General features: G+C 39.1%; 1 protein-coding gene across 4 annotated transcripts in view; it reads left to right on the top strand.

The window, feature by feature from the left end:
• Positions 1-9852, top strand: part of rnf216 (ring finger protein 216) — a 220346-nt gene extending 210494 nt beyond the window's left edge. For all 4 annotated transcript variants that reach the window (XM_060840343.1, XM_060840345.1, XM_060840344.1 and 1 more), the window contains 2 exons: positions 2286-2355; positions 9222-9852. In XM_060840343.1, coding sequence (XP_060696326.1) covers positions 2286-2355; positions 9222-9706 — 555 coding nt within the window. In that variant the 3' untranslated portion in view covers positions 9707-9852. The remainder of the gene's footprint in view (positions 1-2285; positions 2356-9221) is intronic.
• Positions 9853-15544: the final 5692 nt, after the last annotated feature.

The following is a 15544-nucleotide window of genomic DNA, read 5'->3' on the forward strand; positions in this document are numbered from 1 at the left end:
AAAGGGCAAGTATTCGCCTTTCATACAGTTATTATGTTGGAGCTCAACATTAATTTGATTGTGGCATGTTCATTTTTATCTTTTGTCCTAACATTGGTATATGCATTTCCAGTGAACGTGTTGCAAATGTTTAGTTTGTTAATAATTTTTGAGGTAATTTTTATATCTGTGAAGGTTATAGTTGTAAAGGAAAGCTAATAATAATGCTAAGCTTTAGAGATTGCCAGAACACTCAGAAATGGTAATTCAAAAGCGGTCTTTTTTTTAACATAGTTACAATAGAAGAGAGTGATCTGTGAAATAGCAGGAGGGCTTCCTTAATTAAGCAACCAGAGAAATGACATTTGCAGTGCCTACATGCCTGAAAGATGTTTTTGTTTGCTGAATTCAAGCTAAATTTGTTTAAAAGCATTTAATAAACCCTGAAAAGTTGTAAAACCTATTTTTCACATCAAAAAGGAAATTACAAATGAGGAGTACTTAACGAGGGTCAATCTAAGAACATTCAAAAACATGCTACTACATTGTGGCAGCATGAGGAACTTAGGCAAGTTCTCTAGTGTCCGTTTATCTGTATGTTTACTGAGAATGTTAGTTGTCTTTGGTACTTGTGCTTTGCAGGCGACCGAAAGAAGCTAGCCATAATAAACAATAGTTAGATAGCCCTGCATTGTAAACAGACTAAATACTTAAGTCAGGCAGGGGACTCTTAATCTTAGGTTGAATTGAAGAAACAGGATCCTGAAGATAGCCTCGTTTGAAACTAGTGTAAGCATCTATTGTGGCCCTTTCAAGGCCTTGTGGTAATAAAAAAAAGTAGCAAGCAGAGCTTGAAAAGCAAGATTAAGGCATCCTTGGTCAAAAGATGGAAATGAACGGGTTTCCTCTGATAACTGGAGTTGAGAAGTATTCTCCACAAGACTGTGACCACAATTATGTGCAATCCTCGCAAAAGTAAATAACTTAAAAGATTGATTTTGTTTTATAAGAGAATTCTTGGGGAAGTAAACCATACTGTTAATTAATAGAGCTTTGAAATTACTGCAGAGAGGCTAGCCTCCCGTCATCAAATCAACCTTTATTTACTGTGTACAGTACACTGGCTGTGGCTAGCCAACTCGGAATCAGTCTCCTGAACTGAGCAAATTCTAAATCTCCTGTTTATGTTGGTCAGCCAAGGATTTCCTGATTGGCCCAGGTTACTATCCCCAATAAAGGAGCTCGTAGTGAATGAGGTCCCTATGGTTCCAATCACTACAAGTTTGTTTTGTTGATTCCAGTCTATACAGTAATGTATTTTTAAGTGAGGTCTTATGGTGTATTCCTATCAGTTTAAGTGTTCCGATTTCTCTATTGTTGGCCTCTGACCAGATTGTTGATAGTATCAGAAGGTTCTCGTTGAATTTTGAGGAAAAGATAGTGGCTTGGGGGTCCTTATTCAGCTCCTTCTCTTGTATCTCAGACTTAGCATTTACTGAAAGAGCAGTAAGAAGCAGCAAGAAATTTACTGAAGCACATGAAAAGAGAGGAGAAAAATCAAATGAATGAGAGAAGAATTGGTCTCAAACCTGGAGGTAGCAAAATGATAGATGACCCATTTTCAGCAGCAGATGGGCTTAATCAAGGGCCAGAGTGGGCAGTAGCTGCCCTGGATGCACAGAAAAATTGCCTGATTTTCTTTAGTATGTAACATCTGAAAATACCAGACCAAACATTGGTTTAATGTGCTATCTGAAAGTCAGCATCCACAGCAATGAACACACTTCTGATAATTTGCCTCAGGTCTATTTATGGGACCTTGCTATCTACAGATTTGCTGCTTTAGGTGTTGCCTATATTGTAATAGTGACTGCACTTAAAGTACTTCATTGGCAATAAAGCATTCTATGAATGCAAGGTTTTTTTTTCTAGCTCTGTCTCTTTCTTTCGATCCATATTAATTTTTGGTTTCACACAAACTTCATGATTGTGTTTATAAGCTGAACCATTTAGGTGAAACAGAATTGAGTATGATGTGTGTCTGAGGATTGCATTGTTGCCTGACACTGACAGGCAGGTTGCACCCACTATGAATGTGACTTTTAAGAAAGTATTTGACAACAGCAGACACTGTTACTCAGAAAACTGAATGTCTCCTAACAGACAGTTTGAATCTTTTGACCTGTCTGGCTCATCTACAAGCTGCTTGTGCCAACTAATCCATCACAAACTGCTACAATAATTTTGAATATGTTGTGACTATCTTGGTACTGCCGCCATCAATAATGACCTCACTTTTCTGACAGGAAGATGACGAGAGACTCATCAGAGAGATTCAAAGTGAAGCTGAAAATGAGCAAAAGAAAAGGATTGGAGGTGAGTTATATAGAAATTACGGAACCAAACCTTGGCCCAACTCCTGTTGGTGTTTCTGTCTCACCCAAACAGCCTACCATACTTCACCCTGTCTGCACAGCCTTTATTGCTTTTTTTCTCTCCTTGTGCTAGATGTTCAATTTGAATTTGTATGACAGAGTATGAGTATGATAGTTTTGTAGATATTTTGATGGTATAAAGTTACTTCACATTTGTGTATCTCTTTGAGCCAGTCTTTGTCGGGTTGTCTGACTTCTGAGAAGCTCACACAAATTTGATTTATTCACTGAAGTACCTAAACAGGTGTCACGGGTTTTGCTCTAGTATTAATGTTGCCAAATTATGGTTAAATTAAACACCAACCCCTTCCCCAAAGTTTGTGCAGAGTTCACCTTTTTCAACAACTTGCCATTTCAACTAAATTCTTCTCAATGACCAATTTAAATCCAATGAATTTACAGAAATTGTATGACAAAAAAATTAGATCATTAAATTTTATATAATCTGAAGCAGAAGTACACTACTTTAAATGTTGAATGTGCAGTAAGCAAGCTTATTTTGCATCATCACATCATTGTACTAACAAGGCTAGTAAATCCTCCACTTAAACTTATGCATACCATAAAAGTCTGTAAAATGCTGTCACAGTGACTATTTTCTGCAAATCCACATTTAACTGTTTTGGATTTTTTTTGTTTTCAATGTCAGTCCTTTAGGAAATTGTGCATTTTTGTCCTGTGTTTACTTTGTTGATAAATATTAACATACTTGTTTCAAGGAAAAAAGACAGTAGTGCAGGAGTAGGCCATTTGGCCCTTTGAGCCAGCATCACTGTGCATTATGATCATGGCTGATCATCCACAGTCAGTATCCTGTCCTGCCTTATCCCCATAAACCCCTGATTCCATTATCTTTAAGGGCTCTATCCATCTCTTTCTTGAAAGTATCCAGAGACTTGGCCTCCACTACTTTTGGGGCAGAGCATTCCATATACCCACCACTCTCTAAGTGAAGAAGTTTCTCCTCACCTCTGTTCTAAATGGCCTACCCCTTATTTTTAAATTATGTCCTCTGGTTCTGAACTCGCCCATCAGGGTAAATATGCTTCCTGCCTCCAGAGTGTCCAATCCTGTAATAATCTTATGTTTCAATCAGATTCCCTCATATCCCTCTAAACTCAACTGTACAAGCCCAGTCACTCCAATCTTTCAACATATAACAGTCCCGCCATTCCAGGAATTGACCTTGTGAACCTATGCTGCACTCCCTGAATAGCCAGAATGTCCTTCCTGAAATTTAGAGATCAAAACTGCACACAATCTCCAGGTGCGGTCTCACCAGGGCCCTGTACAGCTGCAGAAGGACCTCTTTGCTCCTATCTAGCATGCTATCTCAAAATGCTGTCCCAATGTGATATGTTTTATTCAAATAATGTGCATAGAAATGATTATTTTAAATTTTATTTTTGTTGTTGAACTCTGTAATTTCAGTGTGCAATGGCTTTCTGATTAATGAAGATAATTACAGGTTAGACGATTCACAAAGGAAGCAAGGGAAAATCAGGATAGTTTCCCAAGAACACGAAATATGATCCAAAGTTTCTGTTGCAGAATTTAGAGTGTTGGTAATTTGTCCACCCCCTTGGATTAGTGCATTTATTTGCCCTCGTGCTCCAACTTGATTAAGCGTTAAAGGTGAATTTTTGCCTGTGATGAATTTTTTAAAACTTTTTTTCTGTGCAGTGTAAGGCTATTTCCAGAACATACTTGCCAGTAGAGACTATCAATTCAAAGTCACTGTGTTTTGGCATTTTGCTTTTCAGGGGCAGGTGATTATTTGAGGTATTCTTTAGTCATCACAGAATTAATTCATTTTACCTGAACATCCCTTGTTTGGTTGAAAATTATCTGTTGTCTTACAGGAATCTGAGAGACAGTCTTTGCAGTTACATCACCTGAAGTGTGCTATGGTAGAAAGAAAATTGGGCAGCATTCTGATGGGCTTCCTAGTCACTTGTTAAGGGCTAGGTCCTCAACCTGGGATAATGCCTATTTCAAACTTCTTTGAATCCAGAGGGTGGGGGTGACAATGACAAGCTGGAGCTCTGTGATTGACCAGTTAGACTGGTTACTTTGATTGGTAGGAGTTTTATCTTAGAGTAACAGCGACGGACGGAGTTTATTTGTGTTACACAGTCAGTGACCGATAATCTTTCCATGTTGAAACCAGCATTACCAAAAAAAGTAAAGCTCGTAACTGGGCTTCTGTTTGAAAAAAAAGCCATGTTTGGAGGGAAAGTAGGTTGTATTTTTCTTGTTTTTGGCTGAGGGGAGTGAGGCAGTTTTCACTTCCTGTTCATCCGTATACTGCTAGTTTGCTTCCAGTAGAACTAAACAATTTAATACTTGTTATCACATGACTGAAATGATTTCACTTATAAACTGTAAAGAAAACCTCTTGCTTCTGCATCAGATGATTGTGGATTCAAGCCCTTATCCTGAAACTTGAGCATATCGTTTTAACTAGTTGCAGCACAGAGGAGAGTCACGCTTTTAAAGGCACTGTCTTTCAGATAAGACACTAAACCTCTCTGTGTCCCCTCAGATGGACAATAAAGAATCCTTGCTACAATCATGAAAAGAGCAGGGGACTTCTCCCGTATCCTGGCCAATTTTGATCTCTTAACCAATACTTAAAAACAAAGGCGATCTGACCACGTCATTACTGTTAGGAGGACCCTTGCAAATTTGTTTCCATGTATTATGCAATATGCATTTCAGAATTAATTAGACTCTCAGAATCCTGCAAGTCAGAAGGAAGTCATTCGACCTATCATGACTGTTCCAGCGGTTTGAAAGAGCTATCCAATTACTCCACTCCTTTTCTCTTTCCCCATGGTCTCTTCTGTGCAGTAAACGTCTATAGATGTATGTTGCTGTTCAACTATTTATCCATTTGTTTGTTGAAAGATATTATTGAATCTACTTCCACCACCCTTTCAAGCAATGTAGTACAAGTTATCAGTGTTTAAAAATAATTATTTATTTTGCCTCTGGTTCTTTTGCCAGTCACCTTCAATCTGCTTTCTGTGATAGATGGCCCTTCTGGAAATGGAAACATTTACCCAATTAAACCATACATGATTTCGACTCCGATTTTAAATCTTCCTTGCCCTCAGGAGGCAATCTCACAGATGAAGCCCTTATCCCTGGTACTATTCCAGTATATCTCTTCTACACCCACTGCAAGGACCTTACATCCTTCTTAAAGTGTGGTGCCCAGAATTGAACAGATTTTGCAAGCAGACCTAACCAGTGTTTCATAGCAACAAGGGAATGGCAGAGAGAAACAACTTTGTATCTGTCTTCACATTGGAAGACAATTAAGTTATCCGAAGAGTTGTTAAAAATCAATAGGTGAAAGAGAAAGAGGAACTAAAGCGATCAATATCGTTGGTTAGACCCCACTTGGAGTACTGTGAGCAGATCTGGACACTGCACCTTAGAAAGAATACATTAGCCTTGATGGGAGCACAGCATAGATTTGCACGAATGATACCTGGAATTCAGGGGTTATGGTATGTGGCAAAATCATGTCTCACTAACTTGATCTGAGTTTTTTGAAGAAGTAACAGAGGATTGATGAGGGCAGAACAATGGATGTAATTGATATTTACTTCAGTAAGGTATTTGACAAGGTTCCTCATGATAGACTGGTTAGCAAGGTTAAATCACATGGAATACAGAGATAACTAGCCATTTGGATACAGAACTGGCTTGAAGGTAGGAGACAGAAGGTGGTGTTTGTGGGTTGCTTTTAAGACTGGAGGCCTGTGACCAGTAGTGTGCCACAAGGATCGGTGCTGTATCTTTTTGTCATTTATATAAATGATTTTGCTGTGAATCATAGGGGGTAGAGTTAGTAAGTTTGCAGATGACATCAAAATTGGAGGTGTCGTGGACAGCAAAGAAGATTACCTCGGAGTTTAACGAGATCTTGAGCAGAAGGGTTAATGAGACAGGGAGTGCTAGCTGGAATTTAATTTAGATAAATGTGAAGTGCTGCATTTTGGAAAGGCAAATCAGGGCAAGACTTGTACACAGTGAAGAAGTCCTGGGGAGTATCGGAGGCTGAGGTTTTTATAGAAATTAATAAAATCATGAGGGGCACAGACAGATTGAAATGACAAGGTCTTTTCCCTGGTATGGGCGAATCCAAAACTAGAGGGCAATGGTTTAAGGTGAGAAGGGAAAGATTTAAAAGGGATCTAAGGGCCAACTTTTTCACGCAAAGAGTGGTTATGTATGGAATGAGTTGCCGGAGGAAGTAGTGGAAGCTGGTACAATTACAACATTTAAAAGGCATCTGGATAGGTATATGAATTGGAAGGGTTTAGAGGGATATTGGCCAAATGCTGGTAAATGCGACTAGATTAATTTAGGGTATCTGGTTAGCATGGATGAGTTGGACTGGAGCATCTGTTTCCATGTACAGCTCTATGACTCTAAATAGGCTGCACAGTCTGAGATTTTGGGATAGACCATTCACGAGAGAAAAGCATTTTTACCACAAAGAGTGGTAAAAGTTTGGAAGTCTTTTCCACAAATGATTGTTGATACTAGATCTGTAGTTAGTTTTAAATCTGAGATCGCTATTTTTTTGTTAAGCAATGGTATTAATGGATATGGACCCTTATTAACTTTACTCTTACTGAAGTAGATTGGAGGAATCAATTGGTTTCCTCTTGCCTTTATTTCAAATGTTCTTGTATTGCCCCTCTTGTTCTTCCACCAAATAGCCCACTTTTTGGCATTAAATTGCATCTGTCATGTCTGCCATTTCACTCATCTGTCTTGCACCTTGCCAACATCTGTTACTATCCTCCTTATTATTTACTACATTTCCAAGTTTTATGTCATTTACAAACCTTAATATTGTACTCTGTATTCCCAGTCCCTGTTTTCAATATGCATCAAAAGGAACAGAGTTCCAAATGTTGACCCCGAGGAAACACCACTGTATGCCTCTCGACTGTCTGAAAAATAATGGATTCCCCACTTCTCCCTTAGCCAATTTGTATCCATGTCAGCTTAATCCATTGGCTTTAATTTTGCTAATAGATCTATTAATGATACTTTGTTAAATGCCTTTTCAAAGTCTATATGTATATTAATCATGCTACTGTCATCAAACTCTCTAATTCACCTGTGTCAGATGTATTTTCAACTCTTAATCTCCTCCAGTTAAGTATTTTTTTACACCTTGTATCATGTTCTTACCAGAGTTATTCCAAACCACTGAAATATCATCCACTTGCCCACTCCGACCTTAGACTAGATGCAGCATTGCTTCCTTTCTCATTAGGTTGGAAATGCACTGATGAAGAAAGATGTCTTGTATACATTTCAGAAATTCCTCCCTATCCCCCATTGTACTTTTACTGTCCTGTTCTATAACAAGGTCATTGAAGTTCTCCATTCTCACTACTCTGAACTACTTGAATCTTTCTATAACTTACCGACAAGTACTCTCAGCTATAAGAATTGGATGATCTATCATACACAGCCAGTCAATTACCTAATTCCAATCAAAAAGCCCTGAGTCCCTCAACTGCTGTATTCTCATTTATTTGATTAATGTTGCTACCTACCATTTTTGTCTTCCCTATCTTTCCTGAATAGTGTATTGTCAGAAACAAAGTTCCCAAACCTCTTATTTGAGCCAGAACTCTGTTGTTGCCACGACATCAGCCCCATATGGCCCTATATTCCTGCGGCTCGCCAACTTTATTTACAATGCTTCATGTACTTACATGTATGCAGTCCAAAACACATTTAGCCTGCCTTGCATTTGTCCCCTTTTGATCAATTCCATTTAGATTAGATGAGATTAGATTCCCTACCTACAGTGTGGAAACGGGCCCTTTGGACCAATAAGTCCACACTGACCCTCCAAAGAGTAACCCACCCAGATCTATTTCCTTCTGACTAATGCACCTATGGGCAATTTAGCATGGCCAATTTACCAGACCCACACATCTTTGTGACTGTGGGAGGAACCCGGAGGAAACCCACGCAGACACGGGGAGAATGTGCAAACTCTGGAACCAAACCTGGGACCCTGGCTAACCACTGAGCCACCATGCCGCCCTATTCTGAATTGTTTTTTTTCTCTAGTGTTGTTTGTCTCTCTTGGATCTCTGTATACTTTATGTATTTTCTTTCATGTTTCATCCTGGTTCTGATTCTCCTGTGGAATTCTTTAAACTATTTCTCCACAGTACTTGTTAACTGCCTCACAAAAAACTTTTCCTCAGCTCCGCGATGCCTTTCTAACGTGAATAAGCCCCTGCTGTCCCATTGTCCCAAAGGTCCAAAGCCCTTCCACCTGCATGTGTCTCCAGCTGCTTATACTGTTATTCATATATTCATTAATGCATGAATCAGAAGTTCTGCTTTTTCAAGCTCCTGAAATTGACTGTGATACTTCAACTCCTTTCTCTCCCATAATATGGATTCCCATTTGAATGGCAACTACTGGCTGTTCTCCATCTCCCCAGTTCTTTTGCCGCCTCTCGGTCACTGTAAATTTTGGGATGTCTGGAGAGATCATGAAAGGTGCCTATAAATGCATACTCCCTCCCTCTCTCTTTCTTCTTTATGATGCCAGGATCAATACATATCATTAGTTTATCTATTTAACAAGGTCAATTTTTGATTGTAGGGGATGTGAAGTTTATTGGAGAGAGATTCTAAAGTTTAAAGAAGTATCTCGCCTGAAATCTCTAACTCTGTCAGTGTATTCTCTGTGAACGCCTGCTTTCTAATGCAGTAACAAATTTTCTGCTTTGGTCATACCTACTTTAGAGCAAGCTGTGAAAAGAATTGGGCCTCCTCCAGAGGATCCTCCTCCCAAGAATGCAAGAGTTGAAGAAAGAGGTCAAGCAGTGCATCCTGGAGTGAATTTTAACCGCAATGACCTTCCTCGGCCAGCGCCAATGATACCTGAATTTCCCCCTATCCCACCAGTGCCCCCTCACTTGCAGGTCCCCTTTCCACCGCCTCCCTATTTTCACTTCAACTTTGATGCTCTGCAGCATATTAATTTTGAGCACGAGTACCCAATGCACTTTGGCCCGCAGCCCTACCACCGGCGTCATCGCCACCACCATCACTATCATCATCGCCACCATCACCACCATCCACCAGAGGCTCCACACCACCACCATCCACCACACCATCACCGTGACGGTCCCCATGGACACCCAAATGTGCCGCCGGTTTACCGACCACCACAGGACCATATGATGTTCAACTTTGTACCAGGAGCAGAGCAGCGTAACCTTCGATGACCAGCATTGTTCCCGTAGACTTTATTTTGAGCCAAAGAGACCTTTGGTGTTTGTTGTTTGCTGAATGTTTAAATGAAAGGCCACAGATAGATTTACTGTGTAAATACTGATCAAATAAACCATACTTTTTTTTTCCACTTGCAAAAGACAGATTTTTGTTCTGTTTTTCAGAAAAAGAACAAAATTTTACTTGGGTACATATGAAGAATTAATAAAATATTTGCATTATAAACAGGAAGTCCTCAATTTGATTTCAGGGCCTGGTGTCTACTTCCAGTTCCCCAGTCAGAGTTTGTTAGTCATGGTACTGTGACTGGAAATGGAGTAATGCAGATCATGGATCCGTCTTGTTTCAGATATTCATGTGCTTGAAGACTATCATTAAAAGAAAATGGTAGCGCAGGTGACAGTGTTACTGCTAGTAACCTAGAAGCCAGATCAATATTGCAGTAAATTAGTTTAAATCATACTGTGGAATTTAAAATTCATTTAATTAATGAATTTAGAGTAAAAGTTAGTCACAGTAACTGTGTCTGTGAACTTTCAGATTGTCAGAAAAATCCTTTAGGTTCATTTATGCCCTTTAGGAAAGGAATTCTGTAATCATTAGCCAGTCTGACCTGCCTACATGTGGCATCAACAGTAATATGGTTCTCTTTTAAGTGCCCACCGAAATGGTGCAGCATGTGTTCTCAAGGGCAGTTAAGGTTGGGCAAGAAATGCTGGCCGTGCTTATGAAGCTAACATCCCATAACTTGATTAAAACAGAAACTTCCTCTTGAAAATGCACTTAAAGCATGGGTTCCATTCATCCGATCATTGAATGTGTGTGCAAAATTGAATGTCCTGAGCTCCCTTGACTGCTTTGTGGGCAAGTATAGCTTCTAACATCCATACAGACCCAAGAATGTCTTTGGTTCCATCCCTGGCTAACCCAGCACAAAACAATGTCAGAAGATTACAAAGGGAAAATGCATTGTACTCACAGAACTGCACAGTGGTTCAGTGGATAGCACCATTGCCTCACGCCATCAGGGACTCAGATCATCAAGCGACTGGCTGTGTGAAGATTACACGTTCTCCCTGTGTTTCTTCCCATAGTTCAAAGGTTAGGCAGATCCAGGGATGCACAGGCTAGGTGGATTAGCCGTGGGAGACGCAGGGATAGAGTAGGGAAATGTCTGCATGGAATGCTCATCGGAAGGTTGGTGTGGACTCGATGGGTAAAACAGCCTGCTTCCACACTGTGATTCCATGATTCTGTGAACTGATGATCATGTAAACGTTATTCATTGGTGAATGACTAATGGTCCCTCAACAGGCACCGTAAAAATATAAGGAGTAAAAGTCATACGAATATCTGAACTGACAGCACCCAGAATACTGTGAACATCTCAGGAAAGATACATTTGTCTTAGAGCTTAACATAGAATTTACCAGAATTTTACCTGGACTTCAAGAGCTAAGTTGCAAGGTAATGTTACACAAACCTGGGTTATATTCCTGAAAAATGTAGATGCTTGAGGTGTTGCAATCTGATCGGGTATGACCTTATAAAATAACAGGTTTGAGGGTCTAAATTGCTTTTGAATGCTCCTAACTCTTATGTATGTCATTATTATTCACAAATTGTGGTAACATGTAATATGGTCTTTCACAAGTATAATATTGACATTTTGAAATGTGTAAAGAACAAAGCAAGGATTCTTGCTGCTTTTTGCTGACAAGCCTAACATTTGCTGCCCATTTCTAAGTGCCTTTGGTGACTTCTAAACATCAGCTCTGGCAACAGAGATTTGTTGTTTTCATGCAGGTTTCCCAAAAAAAAATTGTATGGGATTCCTGAGAACTTAAATAGTTCATCCAATGAGTAACATGGCATCCCCTGGTCTCTGCTAAATAACCTAACCATGGCTGAGTCAGCAGTGTAAAGTACTTCAGTACTAATGGGTTAAGTGTACAAAGTTAATGCCATTCAGAATTTACACTCTTGTTACTGTGGTCAGTGCTGGGAAGTGGCTCACCTGTTTGACTAAACATTTGGTCAGCTGTCTTCATATGTGTGCCTTGGTGCCAGAGTTTGACAATTCCTTGTGAAGCAACTTTGTTATTTCAATCATTTTGAGGGTGCTGTATAAATGCAAGTTTGTGTCTAAGCATGAAGCACAAAATTTTAATTTTCCCCAATGTCATAAGAGCTGAAAAGCCAATGTTGTTGAGCAAGTATTGGGGATTTGTTCCATTTTAGAAAATGAAATCCTGTCTCAAGATGAATAGCATTCATTCTAGTGGCATACTTCAAATTTGAGATGTGCCAATAATAAGAAATAGCTAGCTATTTTCTTGGCAGCACTATTCCAAGAGTGCTCCTGTTAGTCTGACTGCAAGCACAATCACCATGGTGATGATTTTTAGAAACATTTTGAAAAAGGAACATTACTGAAGAATTTTATGGATGGTATTTAATTGGCAAAAATAAGAGTGTCGATCTTGATTTTTGGATTTCAGAAAGGTAACATAACAAGCTTTGGTCTGTCATTGAAGAAATCTCCACATGGTGCTTGTCCCAGATTTGTTTTTGATTGTCAGTTCTCCATACTTAGGGAAGATTTGACATGTATCAGACAATAAGCAACACCACAGCTGAGCCTCATCCAATTTGTAATCTGGATTCACACATCATTTCTTCTACATCTGCCACTTCAGTACAAAGGGAATGCTGTATTCTCAGAGGCAGCTTTCAGATGAAGGTTTGAACTGAAGTGTCTCTTCTTTTCTGGTTACAGGTCCTGCTATACTATTTCAACAAAAAGGTAGTTCTTCCGAGTGACCTGAAAAATATATATTCTTTAACTAACACGACTTAAAGCTTCTCATTCTCATTATTGTTTGTGGGAACTTGCTGTGTACAAATTGACTGTTTTCCATTGTACAGCAGTAATTACACTTCATTGGCTGTAAATTGTAGCAGTAAAGTGATTCAGGACTTGTTAAGGTCATTGATAGGTGTTTTTTAAAATGCAAGCCCTTTCTTTAACTTCCTGGTGATTTTAACTGAAGCCTGCAGAGTCCTCCTTTCCAAGTAACTGGTCCATTGCATGACAAAGATCCGTGTTTGATCCCTAGTTTGTAATTGCTGATCTTAAGTATGATACATTTTAGGGCATTGGTATTCTGGTGTTAAAGCAGATTTCCCACACTTGAATAATGTACAGTGACTCCCACTGTTGTGGCAATATACAATGCTGGTTGAAGACATGATCACTTGCACTATATAATTGCCCTTTCTTCATATTTCTAGTGAATGAGATACTTTTGCTTGCTTAGATTAGATTTAGATTTTACCAAGTTTTTCTGAATGTGATCCCATTTTGGGGCTTGAAAATTGTTGCAACCTCCAGTGTGGGGAGAGGACAACATCTTTGGAAGCTTAATCTTTCGACTTTTGTTGCATTGGCATTCTTGACCCCAAAATTTCAGACCCCTCCCAAACCCATACTTGAGGAATTTCTGTCTTAGGCTGTTGAAATTGTTTTGTTTAGATTGCTCTGAAGATTTGTGTTCTCTATGGAGGTTGTTAGCTCAGTTTACTGGACAGTTGGTTCGTGATGCAGGGTAATGCCAACAACTTGCCACACTTGATGAGGGCACTATGAAGTTCTCTCCTTCTCAACCTCACCACTTGTCATGTTGACCCACAGGTTAAACCTCCAATTGTGTGTTTGTAATGAGAGAGCAGTTCTATGGTCACCTGGAACTATGGCATCTTTTTATCTTATTATTTTACTTGTGTTCCCTGTTATCTCTGGCTTCCACTCTATCTGGTCTTTATCTGAATGGAATATTATTTGGCTCTCAATTAGTAGGTTTATAAACTAATAAAGAGGAGTTCACCATTCAAGTTATCTCCTCGGAGGTCACTCAACTGGTCATATGAGAAATAATGTGACCATAATTTGATCATGTCCAAGAATAAAATTGATACTTGTCTGAGATTCACAATTATTTGCAGTAAAGATCACTGAAGAGTGAACTGTAGCCATTTTCTTTTCCCTTCCTTATCCACAGCCTTTGTGACCACCTTTAAGCCCTTCCCAAACTGGCTTAGCTGTTCAATAATTCATGGTATCAAAGGGAGAACCTATCGTCAAGGAGAACCCATTACCATCTGTATCCTGTTGACGTCTGTTTGAACATAATTGTCTACTTTTTAAGGCCAAAGTATGTATACCCATATGAAATTTGTCTTCATATAATGATAGAACAGTATAATGTTTTTTAAATTGCAAAATGTCTTGACCTGGCCATTAAACATTGCATTTGTGTAGTACTTTGAAGGTAATGAATTCCCAAGGTGCTTTGCAAGTTCCAACCTCTGGAACAATTGGCACTGAGCCAAGGAAGAGGTTTCCAGACAGATGATCTAATGCTTGGTCAGTCCATCTTAATGACATTTACAGAGGGCGCTTAACAGCTCAAGGTTTGGCCACAATGTGACAGAAATCATCTGGAGGCATTAAGGGGATAGATTTGGGTGATTTGGAGTTTGGAAGATAGTAAGACTGGAGAATGTTAGAGATGAGAGAGCAGATTCTAAAAGAAGTTCAATGAGGAATGATCATTTTAACATTTCAAGTGTTGATGGACTGAATGCCAACGGAGGTCAGTGACTACAAGAGTAATGATTAACAGTGTCCTGGTACGTTGATTGAATTTAATAAGTGAAAAGATTTTTTTCTGTCTTAAGACTTTTACTCATATAATGTATTATCATGTCTCTCAACAGTGACTAAATTGAATTTAGTAAGTGATATGTTGACAAATAACTTTTTTTTGTGTACAACAATTTCTACCAAACACGATTGAAATGAATAAGCAACTGATCAGTTTTAGATGCAGGTTAGAATGCTGATCAAGATACAGGGCCACATCCTGCTTATCCAATAAATGGTTATGGTATACTGTACTTCACAAAAAATAATGTGAAACGAAACATCCTTTTGTTTAATATTGAATGCTAAATTACATTTGCAAAACACCTTTAATATATAAAAATGTTACAAACAGCTTTAAAATTTAACACCGATTCACAGCAGGTGAAATTATATCAGGTGACCAAAAGCTTTGTCAAAGAGAGAGGTTTTAAAGGAAGAGATTTAGGAAAAAGATTTCAGTGTTTTGGTCCTGGGCAGCTGAAGACACAGTTGTCGATTTTGAATCATTAGTGTATTTTTGGATGAAATTAAGATAGCAAGGTAACAAAGGCTTGGTTTATGACTCGGGACTGAATGTATGCGGCTACAAACCATTATTCTATTTGTAGCTGTACGTGTGAGTGTAGTGTATATTTCTAAATCACCAAAGTGGGAGGTGAGGTTAAGCAGAAGATGCTCAGAAATACCAGCCCAGCACATTGAAAAGAAGTGGAGGGACAAGGATCTGCTGGAGTAAAGTTGTGGAGGAAGTGACTTTGTCTAAAATTGGTTTCAACACTGGTGTTTGAAGGCATTCAAGACAGACCAGCCCAAATTTGAAACTGCTGGAGAACTCAGCAGGTCTGGCAGCATCATAACCAACAGATTGATGAGGTGGGATCACTGGACTCAAAACTTTAACTCAGCTTCTGTCTCGACAGCAACTACTAGATCTGCTGAGTTACTCCAACAGTTTCTGTTTGCAATTCAGATTTCCAGCTTCCTGCAGTTCTTTGTTTTTACTTTAGAGCCCAGACCTGATGTAGTTTTTTTTTGGTTTTTCTCCCTCTGTCTCTTAAAGTCTGACTTAAAACCCCCGTGTCCAGAATGGGAGTGGTGGTTAGTGTAGCTTTCATTGTTTTGG

Source organism: Hemiscyllium ocellatum, chromosome 20, assembly GCF_020745735.1.
Source record: "Hemiscyllium ocellatum isolate sHemOce1 chromosome 20, sHemOce1.pat.X.cur, whole genome shotgun sequence".
In the NCBI taxonomy this organism is placed as follows: Eukaryota; Metazoa; Chordata; class Chondrichthyes; order Orectolobiformes; family Hemiscylliidae; genus Hemiscyllium; species Hemiscyllium ocellatum.